This window comes from Myotis myotis, unplaced genomic scaffold, assembly GCF_014108235.1.
Source record: "Myotis myotis isolate mMyoMyo1 unplaced genomic scaffold, mMyoMyo1.p scaffold_m19_p_7, whole genome shotgun sequence".
NCBI lineage: Eukaryota > Metazoa > Chordata > Mammalia > Chiroptera > Vespertilionidae > Myotis > Myotis myotis.
This window is the reverse complement of record NW_023416379.1, coordinates 2,706,267-2,719,946: the sequence shown is the minus strand read 5'-3', so window position 1 is coordinate 2,719,946 and position 13,680 is coordinate 2,706,267. Positions and strand designations below refer to the sequence as shown.

General features: G+C 46.5%; 2 protein-coding genes across 4 annotated transcripts in view; one reads left to right on the top strand and one right to left on the bottom strand.

Moving 5' to 3' along the window:
- The window catches only part of PRKN (parkin RBR E3 ubiquitin protein ligase), a 530,440-nt gene extending 526,726 nt beyond the window's left edge, over positions 1-3,714 (bottom strand). For 2 of the 3 annotated variants that reach the window (XM_036317340.1, XM_036317341.1), the window contains exon 1: positions 3,581-3,714. In XM_036317340.1, coding sequence (XP_036173233.1) covers positions 3,581-3,605 — 25 coding nt within the window. In that variant the 5' untranslated portion in view covers positions 3,606-3,714. The remainder of the gene's footprint in view (positions 1-3,580) is intronic. The other variant, XM_036317342.1, reaches the window with a different exon arrangement.
- Positions 3,715-4,050: 336 nt separating this feature from the next.
- The window catches only part of PACRG (parkin coregulated), a 303,333-nt gene continuing 293,703 nt past the window's right edge, over positions 4,051-13,680 (top strand). The window contains exon 1 of the mRNA XM_036316019.1: positions 4,051-4,318. Coding sequence (XP_036171912.1) covers positions 4,160-4,318 — 159 coding nt within the window. The 5' untranslated portion in view covers positions 4,051-4,159. The remainder of the gene's footprint in view (positions 4,319-13,680) is intronic.

Below are 13,680 nucleotides of genomic sequence, written 5' to 3'. Positions count from 1 at the left end.
TTACTCCCTGGAATGGAGATAAGAAACGCCCTAACCTTTGTAATAGAAATTGACAGGATTAAAATCAACTGGTATAAATACGGATGTAACAAAACAATAAACAGCAGAACCTCTCTGGAGATCCAGACCAGAACTTGGCTGGAGATCCTGGCTAGGCTGCTGATCAACTGAACGCTGTCTCCGTGTCCTTCCTTCTTCGCCGACTCCGTCTACACCTTTGGGGACCCCTGGACCTGCTGGGGTTGGACCCCGGCAAAAATCCAGTTTAAAAAATGGGGAGAGGCTCTCAACAGCCGCTTCTCCCAAGAAGACATACAAAGGCCAGCAGAGATATGCGAAGATGCTCAACATCACTAGCTGTTAGGGAAACGCAAATTAAAACCAACATGAGACGCCCCGCACACCTGCTGGACCAGCTGTTACCAACAATTCACTGACAAGTGTTGGAGACGTTGTGGAGAAAAGGGAATTCTCATTCACTGTAATGGGAATGTAAACGGGTACAGTCACCATGAGAAACAGTATGGAGGTTCCTAAAAAATTAAGAATAGAATTACCACATCACCCAGAATCCCCGAGTACCTCCCAGAAATTTCTGAAAGCGTTTATTTGCAAAGATATATGCACTCCTGTGTTCACGGCAGCATTATTCAAGGTGACCAAGACATGAACACAGCCAAAGTGTCCCTCAATAGATGATTGGGTAAAGAAGATATGATCCATATATACAATGAAATACTACTTAGCCATCAGAAAAGATGAAACACTGCCACTTACGACAACATGGATGGAGCATCAGAATATCACGCTAAGGAAAATACATTAGAGAGAAAAAGTCAAGGACCATATGCTGTCACTCATATGTGGGATATAAAACTGAAAACAGCAAATGAACAAACAAGGAAAATAAACAAACCTCACTGACACAGACAACAGTATGGGGGTTACCAGGTGGAGGGGGGTTAGGGGGGAGTAAAGGTTAAAGGGGGTCAAATAAGAAATACAGAGGTGCCAAAAGGACATTTTTCTAAGTTGAATTTTCTTAAGGGTTTTCCATGCTGCTTATATTATCCTGCAGTCCTTCTCCATACGTCTCAGTAATCACAGTCATCAGTTTTCAGACTTAAGTTGGATTGTGTTTCCGTAGCTGTCTAGGTCAGGGCAGCTGACATCTCAGTCATTATCCAAGCGAGAAACATACGTGCTTTGAAGCGGTCTCAGTGCCAAGACAGCTGCATTGGTAGAGAAGCAATGCCTTACTCCTGTTCTACCCAGCAACCCGCTTCCTGGTTTTCCTCCAAAGGGAGCGAAGAGATAAAGAACGTGGACGAGTGCTATTTGCGTTGCAGGAGGCGTAGCATCACAGAGAGCACAACATGAAATGGGCAAGTTCTGAGGAGCACAGGTGTTGAGACAGAAAAGACAACCCCCAGGTATGCAGTTATGTGTATTTTGACCCAGCGCATCACTGGGTGTGAACTGTAATGCCTACCCCGCTCCAAAGCTGTAACAGCAACTGGCGACCCCGTGTGCCCAGCCTCCCCTCCCACGGCTCCCGCTCCCACACACCGGCACCACTATCCCCCACAGCCGGGCCCAAGGGGCGATTAGGGTTTTTGTTAAAATGTAGTCATAAGCAAGGCAACTAGTTACGTAAATCATTTATCGCACATTGTCTTCCTGGTTGTTTGTTGTAAGTAAGGTGCTTTTCTTAGGATGGGACAGACATTTAATTACTTGCGTTGTAATTTACACTATTAAAAGCAGTAGCTGGAATAGGACAGAAACATGTTTTGTTGTTAATCCTCATCCTCGAGGATATTTTTCTCGTTGATTTTTAAAGAGAATAGAAGGTGGGGGGAGACAAAGAGAGAGAAACATCAATGTGAGAGAGACACACCAACTGGCTGCCTCCTGCCAGCGTCCCTACAGGGATGGAGCCTGCAACCTACATGTTTCCGACCGCAATCAAACTTGCAACCCTTCCATCCACAGGCCGATGCACCAACCACTGAGCAAAACTGGCCAGGGTATGAAAAAAGCCTTTTAAAAATCCACTTTAAATCCTTCATGTCATTACCAGTTACTAATAACGGTCTAACCATCAAATCCCAAGGCCACACTCTTTCTTCTTGTGTCTCTAAATAAAAAATAAAAAAACTAAACAAAACTGCCTAAACACATTTCACCCTAATAGTTATTTATGTAATCACTTATTAGATACTCAATTTGGAATTAAGTGATGATTTTTAGATCTGAAGTCCCTGGCTTCATCTATAGCTTTGTCATAAATTTGTTTCTTTTTAAATTAACCATGCACTGGATTACACTGAATTAAAATCATACTACATCTGACTTCAGATGCGATGCCTTTGTTGCAATCAAAAGTGTTTCACAAATGGCGCTCATTGGAGATAATCCCCAAATAAGTTCACCAACTGGTACATCTACTAGAGCAGTGGTTCTCAACCTGTGGGTCGAGACCCCTTTGGGGGGTCCAACAGCCTTTCACAGGGGTCGTCTAAGACCATCGGAAAACACACATATAATTACATATTGTTTTTGTGATTAATCACTGTGCTTTAATTATGTTCAATTTGTAACAATGAAAATATATCCTGCATATCAGATATTTACATGACGATTCATAACAGTAGCAACATTACAGTTATGAAGTAGCAACGAAAATAATTTTATGGCTGGGGGTCACCACAACATGAGGAGCTGTATTAAAGGGTCGCGGTCTTAGGAAGGTTGAGAACCACTGCTCTAGAGCAAGGCTCTGTCATCATCAACCCCCCTAAGGATTCATGGGGGGCACTGGGAAGCGAGTGTTCACGCCACGCTGTGCATTCGCACTGATGCTCAGCGGCACCCCTGAAACCACGTTTGCCTAACATTCCCTGAGCTGGGAAGACTGCGCGCTCATATGGCAACCGAGCGGCCCCTTCCAGCGCCTCCTCGCTGTGTGGCACCCAGGCCGTCGTGTTTAGGGACTTTTCATAATGAATCCGTCGCGTTCATTCATGATGCAAAAAGTTTCCATCCTTGCCATTACCGACCCTTAGTTATTCGTTCCCGCCAGACGGCCAACGGAGATTCAGCAGGAACAGAAGTTTCCATCCAGCCGCAGGAACGCCTGAGGGTCCCAGCCTCCCGCCAGGCTCCCTCCGCTCCTTTAATGCTGGGCCAGGGCTTCCCTCCCAGCCCCCGACAGCGGACCGGACCGGACCGGACCGCAGGGTCTGCGCCCCACTCGGGCCTGGCAGGCAGCGCGCCCGCCCCGGGACCGCGGCGCCAGCGTCTCCTCGGGGGAGGGCGGGGGCAGGTGCACCGGCGCGCGCCAGGCTCCCTCGCCAAGTTGTCGCGGGGGACCGCCTGTCAAACCAGGGGTGCGCGGGGGGCTGACAGCCGCACCCACAGTCTCCCGCAGCCCCGCGGGCTCCCGGGGGCGCGGACACCGCCGCGCTGCCTCTGACAGTTGGCACCTGAGGGCGGGAGGGGGCACCCTAGGACCCCCGTCGTCCGAGGACCGGCGCGGCGCCACAGCGGGGCGCAGGGCGGCGCAGAGAGGCTGTACCTGACAGGCACCACGTACCGATCATGGTCACTGGGCAGGTGCAAACTGCTGGACAAGAGGGGGCCTCTGTGCGCTCGGGCGTCCGCCCGCGCCTCCCTTGGGCAGAGTGCTCCGGGGTTAAGTCCGCCCGGACTCCCCGCCCCTGCGCCCGGCCGTCGGAGTACGCACGCGCAGACCGTGAGCAGCCCACGGCCTTCTGGGAGTCGTAGTTTTAGCGCACAGTTTCGGCTCACGCTGCCCGCCGCCTGCTGTCTGCCGCACTTCCGGGTTAAGTCCCAGGAAACGTACGTCACTGGGGGTGGAGCCATTTCCCCGCAGTGTTGACGCGTTGCTTAGCAACGGGAGGCTAACCTTTGGAAGCTCGTTGCAGCACCCGCCAAGGTCCTGCGCTCTTCCCGCCCCTCCCCTCCCCTCAACTCCCCTCACCTGGGAGTTGCCAAACATCTCCATCGGCTGGGCACTAGGAAGGGTTGAATTTCTACCGTTAGCGCCTTTTTACATTTTCCCCGAACTCACGTCCGTAAAACCCACTGATTTTTTTACTACACGTTTTATGAGAACAAGACATTTTCTAGGAAGATGGTGGCAGAAAAAGAGACCCTGAGCGTAAACAAATGCCCAGACAAGATGCCGAAGAGGAGGACCAAGCTGCAGGCGCAGCAGCCGCTCCTGGCGCACCAGCCTCACGCCCTGGTTTCTGAGGGCTTCACAGTCAAAGCCATGATGAAAAACTCAGTCGTAAGTGACCCTCCTGAATTGAATGCACTCCCTCCGATCCGATTCCGCAGACGCCAGGCTACAGAGGCCGGCCCTCCCCTGGACTCTGAGCCCGTGTCCTGGGTGGTCTTTGCCAAAAATGGCAATTACTCAGCCAGTAGCAGACAGTACCCAACAGTGTGGAGGTCCAGGCTAGGTCATTAGAAAGGGTCTTGAGCAAGTGATATATTATTTATATTTACATTTATAAGCACATCCCTAATAACTTACAGTCTCTAGGTCACCCAAATTATTCGTGAGCTATTTATGAGGGAACAAGACCCCCTTTAATTTACTATTCTCTAAAGTAGCCCCACTAGGCAAAAGGCCTTATTGCAAGCAGGTGAGTTCTTAGAAATTTTTTTATTAGCTTTTTTCCCCCTCTCTATTTATTATTATTATTATTATTATTATTATTATTATTGTTATTATTTTAGTTCTTAGAAATCTTAAATTCTCTTTCAAATTTGACACGTGTTTATGAGCTGGAATCGTAAACTCACTAAATAACCTACGATAAGAACTCTCATCAGTTCAACCTAGGAAATGTCAGAATCATCCTAGCATTTTATTCTAGCCACACTCTTTCTTACAAAATGCTTATCGGCCTGTTAGAATATTGAAAGGCAACTTAATATGTGTATTTCAAGACACCTTTTAAATGACAAATTTTTAATAATTCAAGCTTCAGTTCAAGTATCTCTGGCTATTAATACAACTCATATCTCATTTTTATTATTTGAGGTAATTAAAATAGTTTTAATACTGTTGGGGACGGGGGGAGGAACAAGTGGTTTAGCTACATGTGTGATAGGTGTTTTTTTTAAAAAAAAGATGTGAACGGCTTTAAATTAGGTATGCTAAGCCAGGGTTACCACTGAGCGGCTTTCCAATTGTGTAATTTACACTCTGGGAGGATCTGACTTATTGCATAGCAACTCATTAAGTTAAGTGAGTGGTATTGCTTTCCAGTGTCACATTATTTGTTTTACATAAATGTTGTAAAACTAATACCTATTCTGAAACCACTTTCTTAATGAAAACATGAATGGCAGAAGACCTCTAGCCCCCCCCACCCCCACCGCCCCAGGCCAGATTTCCACATTGCTACACAAATGACATTCACTGGAATGTGGGTCAGTTGATTTACAATAGTTAAAAATCATTGAAAATAGACGAAAACTCCCGCTAGTTGTAGCTTCAGTCCTTTCGTGTATTTCATGTGAATAGGTGGTCATGGGAGCCAAGATGACTACTGATGAGCAAATACCAAAACCATCACTGTTCAAGCTCGTGATTATAATCTTAGTGATTTTTTCAATGTTATATTTTTTTCACAGACCTAAAAAATATTGGTCAGATTCTTTCTCTGTTGTAAACTCATGTTCATAATCATGTTTATGTTTTAAAAGGCTTTAAAGTCATAGTTCTGGAAAATCAAATATTTCAATATTGCCAAGTGTACTAAGTGTGCTCAACAGACTCAAAAAGAAAAAAAAACTGATTATGAGGCAGCCTTCTTTATAAGCAACTTATTTGACAGAAATTATCCTGTTTTCATATTTTTAAAAGAAAATCTCTTTGTTTAATATGTGTTTTTCTACTGGGATCTTCAGAACATGTTGGGTAATTGTTTCACTTGATTTAGTGGAAATCATCACTATTGGATGCAAACATTACTCAGCCATTCACTTATTCCTTTAATCAACACTTTCCTTTTAAGTTAAGCTAATAAGTTGTTACACACAGTTTTGGGAATTTAGGATCAGCAAGAAAAGCCCCTGGACTTACTACTCCAAGGAAAACCACCAACAGCAGCAATAATAAGGTCCTGATCAAAGAAAGATAGACAATCCTGTTTATACAGAACAACTTCCGTGGTACAGGAAAGGGTATTTTTTCATATTCAGTATTTACATGTCCATGGTTCTGTTTTCAGCAGTATAGACCTTTTGTCATTATAAAGTCCAAATGCCCCTCTCTTTTTGAGGTTTATCTTTACTCAGAAAACAACAGGCCTGTGTCCAGCTTCATTACAATTCCTTGTTCTAAAAGCCCACACCCACACCATTTTCCTAGTGTGAAGCCTCGCCTTCAGTTCCTTGCTTCCAGCACTTGGCTAATTGAATGTCACCATCCCAGTGCTCGGCCACAGAACACACACAGGCGCCTGCCCGGGGCGCTCTGGGGCCTCCGGCGGACTCCTGGACGGCCCTGCAGTGATGGGAGCACACGACCTGACCATCAGCACATTTGATCAGCTGGGCTGTGCCAGCAGACATCCTTACTTAAAGTCCAAATTTAAATACGAAGACACAGACTTGTTTACAAAATAATAATACGTGTAGCTGTAAATGTTTTAAACCCCAGTGTCAAGTGATGCTCTTCAATAGCAAGTAGTTCCCAGTCTTCCTTGAAGTGGTCGCTGTGTTCTGCATAGCAGCCAGCAATGGCAGCCGTCCCACAGCAAACACTCAGACTCACACTGTGATGATGTTTGCCTGAGAAGAGCGATATGACATTCAGAGCGCGAAGCCTTTAAGGCCCATTTTCCCCGGAAAGGCCTTGTTTGTGGCGCGACGGCCGGGATCAGGAACCAGCAGCGAGCTTAGCGTGTCCTGGCTTCCGCCCAGCAGACGCTGAATGAATGCTGTGCTTGCTCACCTACCGATGACAAAGCCAGTTACGTTACGGGCCCAAGGTCATGATACAGAACTTCACTGCCATTGAAGCTTTATATTACTATTTTCCAATATACTATAAATGTTTTATGCTCAAAGCTCAGTGGAATGGGAAAATATTTATCATGAGTTTACTTACATAGTGACTTTTCTACTGACAATCATATTCATTCAACACATAGTCGTGATAGTCAGTGTTTATAAGTGATGTGTTAAGGTACTGATTGGCTGTTGTTAACAGAGACCAAATGCTGACAGCTTCACTGGGATGGAAGTTGATTCTCTCACATACACAAGCCCAAGCCCGTACACAGTCCAGGGAGGCTGGGCCCTCCTTCCCCACGAGGTGGGTCCAGGGACATGGGGCTCTTGTGTATTCTTGCTTTGTATCCTGTAGGATGACACCCTGGGTCAGGGTGGGCTCACCACTGCCAGGGCCAAATCCCTGCCCTGGGGGAGGGGCAGGAGGAAGTGGAGAACTTCCTTGTACGAGCCTGACCCAACACTGTACTGCATCTCACTCACATTCCACCGGACAGAGTTGATTCACAGGCCTGTCTTTTTTGTTTTTGAAAAAGCCAAAAAGCCAATGAAAGATAGCTCCTTGCAACCACTCTTACCACCCCCCCCCCGCCCCCCCTCCCCCTCCTCATCATGAAAAAGGCCTAAGAAAGGTCTCTAGTCCCAAAAGGGCATAATCTCCAGCAGGGAGGTCCTTCCGGAGAGAAAGGGGGAGGAGCCGCCTGCAAGAGGGGAGGCAGGAAAGGAGAGCCAGAGCTTCCCTGGCCAGGAAGGGATGTGGCAGAAGGTGCCCTGGCCACTTCCGCTCACGTCCATTGCCAAACTTTCATCTCACGGCCTCAACCAGCTGCAGGAGAGGCTGAGACGCAGTGTCTGTCTGCTGGCTCTGCGTGCAGCTAACCCTCAGGTGCTTGATGGCTGGAGTGAAGGGAACAAGGAAAAAGGGGGATGAAGATAGGCGTCCTCCACCGGCACTGAATGTTTCCAGTGAAGAAAAGCAGATAGGCAATGAAAACCATCACCGTACAAATAAACACACATCTACAGGCACTCAGGACAGCGGAAGTGCTCCGGACCAAGGGGCCAAGGGGCCTAGCCTGATGGAGGCCTCGTCACCGTTCCTGGAGGTTTTCACAGTATCATCCAAACCTGTTGCTAGACTCCATCCACCCAGCGGGGGGCTGGGTCCTGGCTCACACCCTTCTTCCAGCTCAGTGTGCTCCTCCCGCTGCTGGACGCTTTTGCGGCCCCTCTGTTCTTACTGCCACCACAGCCCCCGTGGCTCCACAGGACCCGCTGCGACCTCACCCTGCTCTGGGCTCTAACTCCATCTCCACTCCTCTCGTTTGCTTCTGCCAAGTTGGACTGTAACTCTTCATAGTTGTGGTTTTGCTCATGCCCTTCTCCCTACATATCTGCACATGGCAGTCGCTCGGTCTTGGGTAACAAATATGTGCTGGTCCCGGGGCCAAGCACTGTTTCAGGTGCTGGCGTCTGGCCGTCTGGCAGGGGCGTGACACATGCCATCATGGAGCTTGTGTTTTTGCGGCGGCCGGCTGCTTCAGTCCACACCACCCCCACCCCCTTTGCCAACCAAGAGGAACACTTGCCCCTCGCTCATTGCATTCTTGTGTGTTTCGGAGCGATTTCTGCATATGTTTGATCTCCTCCTGGGCATTGCCTGTGAGGGCAGAATCTGTGTCTGACTCATTTCTGTCCTCCCAGCCAGCACCTAACAGTGCACGCAAATGTCTGATGAATGAAGGAAGGCAGTTCTACCCTTTCTTCTTATGTCATTGTCTCCTCTTTTCTGTTGCTCTAATTGTTCTCTATCTCTAGTTTGGATTTTTCATAACCGCCCTCCTTCACTTCAGGAGCCCAGAAGATCCCTTTAAACGCAGCCCGATCATGACATGGCTCATCTCAAACTCTCTGTGGCTCCTCACCTCACTCAGAGTAAAAGCTAAGGTTCTTACCCTCCTGTGAGGCCTAATGTAGCTGCCATATCGCCTTTATCCATTAACCTCAGTACTCTGTCCCTCGCTCATTCTGTTCCACCCACAATAGGCTCCTTGCAGGTCTCTGAACCCACCAGTGTGCATGGCTGCCTCAGGACCTTTGCCCCTCCTGTTCCCTCTGCCTGGAATGCATTTTTCCTACATATTACCGTCGTTTGATCCTTTCATTTTTGTCCAAAAACTAACTTCTTAGTGAAGACTTCCCTGACCATTGAAACTTTCAACTCCTTAATCACCCCCTGCATCCAGCACGCCCATCTGCTCTCCGTCTTGCCTTTTCTCATAAATACTTCGCACCCTTTAATATAACTTGGTACACCTCCTGTCTTCTCCCGCTGCAGGGCAAGCTCCTCGGGGGCAGGGAATTGTCGCTGTGTAGTCACTGCTGGATCTCCAGCTCTAGAAAAGTTCCCAGCACATAGTAGGTACTTTTTTTGGAGGGGGGGTCAAATGAATTAATAAAGACAATGTTTTATCCTCTAATGAGACAATCATCTTTGAATTAGCAGCATCAAGAAAATGCTAATGGTGTTATGCAAATATGAAATATAGGAATTAGATTAATTTAAAAATATTTTATGTCATATTTTAATTAGCTTATTATGAAGGTTCTGTGTGCTCATTGTAAAACGTTAAAATGGTTTGGCTTAGCAAAGCTTTCTCTGAGCTAAGATTATGGAAAAGGTTTAGCCTTTTCCCACTAGTCCTCATATAATTTCCATTTGTTATTTTAAAGCTTTGCTTCATCTTGATTCATTTTGGTTTAGGAAGGGAGGTAAAAATTTTGATTTTTTTTCCTCCAGTTGGCCAAAGGGTTATTATATAACTCTTTATAAGTAATTCCAATAAGTTATATCAAATATCTTTCTCTTTGCTTTGACAACTCTATCATTGCTCTGTGTGTATTCATTATAGCAGCTTTATATGTGCTTTATCTTAATATATCAGAAGACCAGTCATCTATCCATGTGGCTTCCAACCAGTCCTATGAGGAGGCGGGCAGACTGTTTTCCCCCCCATTTAGCATATAAATCTAAGACAATTGAATTTTTGTTGTTGTGATTTGGGGACACATTAAATGGCAGAGCAAGAAATGGAACCTCTGTGTCTAGATTTTTCTGACTCAGACAAGTCTTCTCTTGGTGCTTTTTTACAGACTTTGGTGGATGTATAATATGCAAACAGGAAGCACGCAGTGCATGTGCGTCAGTTGATAAACATAAACCCAAACACACCGGTTTAGCCAGGACCCAGGTCAGCCAGCACCACCACGCCCCCGAGCCCCTCAGGCCTGTCCAGCCACTGCCCAGTCCTCCTCAGGCGCTGACCTCTCTCAACAGGTGTGTGCTTATGTGCACGGCATCACAAAATATGTCTTTCCGTGTCTGGCTCCGGGTCGCCCTATACTTCTGAGACTCTCACAAATGTATCTGCATGTGACTGTGGACCCTCTAATCTATACTCCTCACTGTATAGTATTTTCATCTGTGAAGATGCCAATTATCCGCCCCTCTGCTGATGCGCCTTTGTGTGAATTTGAGGTTAGGACTGCTACAAAGCACTGCTACTAAGGAATTCCTAGTATATTTTTAGAGAACATGTGTGTGAATGTCCAAGGATATATCCCTGGGAATTGCTGGGTCCCCAGGTATGCATTTGTTAGCTTTTGGTAACTACATCAGAAGTGTTTCCAAACTGAATTTTTACACTCAATCTCTGCCAGCTCTGAGAGAGGGCCGTTTGCTTTGTAGTCTCACCAATAATTGGCATTTTCATTATTTTGCATTTTAGAAATTCTAGTGGTGCATAATGTTATCTCATTGTGGAGTTGTTACTTATTTTATTGTGACTAGTGAAGTTTAAAACTTTTAAAATATATTTATTTGCCATTTGATTTGCCTCTTTTTTGAAAAGTCTTTTCAAGACTTTTGTTTGCTTCTTTCTTGGCTTGACTTGTCTTATTTGTAATACTTTTATTTTTCACATTCTATTCTAAATGACAGAAGGCACTCAGATCTCAAGTATAGTTCCCCACTCTGTGTTTCCATTCTCTGAATGGTGACTTTTATCCCTCTCTCTTTAAAATATAAAAAGAAAAAAAGTATCTTTTGTGAGAAAAATGATTTCTAACACGTATTTATGTATAATGTGCCCCTCAACCAATTTTAATTTAGTTGCTTTGAAAAGAAACTTTAGTGATCAGAAGGAAGACAGCGGACCAGTGAAATAAAATGTAATTAGGCAGGAAGCTGCGCGGAAAGAGTCGGTTTGGCCTTCTTAAAGCCAGTGTTTTGTTGATGGACGTTCAGATTTTTTTCTAAGTTTCCTGGCATCAGTTGCTGAAAGGCGACCATGGCGCACGTCCCCTTCTCACCAAAGACGCAGCCCAGCAATTCCATCGGGAGCTGGAGCCGTCCCTGCGCCCAATTCTCAGAGAAGAATTCTCAGAGCAAGTGCTCCAGCAGCATCTTATTTTATTTTTAATCTCTAATGTTGCAAGTATTACATACCAGGATGTCCCCTTTTCTCCCATGGGCCCCTTCTAGCAGGCCCCTGCCCCTGGCCTCCACCACCCCACGGCCTGTGGCCATGGGTCATGCGTATATGCACACAGGTTCTTTGCTTCTGCAGTTCGCCATTAACATCAGTGTCTTTATGGTCGACGTGGATTCCTTCTAATGCTGACTTGAAAGAAAATTGACTCCAGCTGGGCGCGTCCGTGCGTTTGCATTTCTCTCCGTGTCTGCGCGGGCTCCTGCCACGCCCCAGGCCTGTGCTCCTTGGGGGAACGGCTGTCTCCACTGGGCCTGTCTGCGGGAGCTGGGTGAGCTGGGGTGAGCCGGCCTGTGCGGAGGGGCGTCCTGCCCAGGGTGGTGCTGCCTGGCCCCCCTGAGCTGCCAGGGAGGCTCCAGTCGGCCACCTGCCATCTCTACCTGCGACCTCCGACCCTCACCTGGACACAGCAGGTTGGCAACGCGCTCCTTTCCTTGTTTTTCTTCATCTTTCTTAAATGGACGTATTTTAACACAGCCCCTTGAAATACTGCCTCGGGAGTAGAATTGGTGGGTTAGAGATTGTAAGACTCTGATGGTCTGACTGACTGGGCCACCTGCAGTGCCTGGCTGTTCTTCCTCCTGTGGGGTCCCAGTTGGCAGGGTCTCACCTGCCACCCCCTCACCTGCCGCAGGGTGAGAGGATTGTTGTAGCTCAGCTCCTCCGAAACCCATTCTCTACACGTTAGAAAAGGTGGGCAACACCCAAGGCTGTGGGGTCTCAGGTTGCAAATTGGAGTCACCTGGGGAGCTTAACACTCTTGACTCCTGGGCCCCACCCAGCCTCCAAGATTCTGACTTAATTGTCCTGGGCTGGTTTAATTGGTGATTAGTAGGGATTCAGGACAGGTGGGGACAGAGTATGTATTTTGGAAAGATCTCGAAAAACTATTTGGCAGGTAACTACTTAATTTTTCCAGAGAGAGAGAGAGAGAGAGAGAGAGAGAGAGAGAGAGAGATATGTTCTGCCCACGATTTGTGTTACTCTTTTGTATTATAATTACACATAATACTCAGAGATATTTGAGAGGAATTTTTAGCCAATGTAACACAATTTTAATTAATATAACTTGGTAATGTTTAGAAACCGATGAGGGTAATCTCTCCTGTTAGTTCCTATCCAGAACATTGATTTTACATTTTAGCTTTTTATCCGTTTAATCTTCCAGGTGACCTTTTAGTAGTAACAATGTGCAAAACTGAAATATTCCTTTGAAATTGCAATGAGCATGTACATCATTTAGGAAGAAATTCTCCTGTGTGTAGTGTCTTCACTCGTAGTCACACTTTATCACTTCGTGTTTATACTGTGCATCCATTTTAATAAGTGCTTTTATATTTATTTTATATCCAGCTTCCTCATTAACTCTCTTTTAAATCTCATAAAGCTCCCCACTGAACCACAGGTTTTGTTTTAATTGTTTTCCACATTTTGAAAAAATGCAAATAATCAAATAAGGATAGGAAATAATAAAAGAGGCATGTATTTATCTAGATTTGACAAGTTTAGATAATAAATTACTGATAATTACATCTATTTTTAAAGAAGCTTCCAGTTTTATAGATATAATAAGTCCTTCTCCATACCTCAATCTCTCCATCCCCCGAAGTAACCAAGAGCCTAACGTGTATAATCGTCGCTCCCATGTATGGTGGTGCGGACCTGTGGGCCCACACGTGTTGTAGCAGCGAGTGTGCGTGGAATTAAACTTTAGCAGCCGTTCCCCAGGCCCTCCCCACAGGCACCCGCTCTGCTTCCTCCAGGAGTGAGCTCGCAGGCTGGGAGCTGAGTGTTCTCAGGGCGGATACAGTTTTGAGGCTGATGATGAGCGCTCTGGTGACGAAGTGGCGTTGCTTTTCGTGGGCTTCTTTAACTCGTTTCCCCACACGCTTGTTGAAGAAGCTTCCGGTTTTATAGATGTAACTAGTGCGCACTGAAAGGAAATGAAGGAGAAGGTGGCCGGCGGCGTGGGGCTGGGCGAGACGGACGCACCCTGGGCGCGATGTTTCGGGGACGCGGCTCGGTTGCAGAGGCGCTCTCCCAGGAAGTGCGCACCGGCCACGCCTGCCTA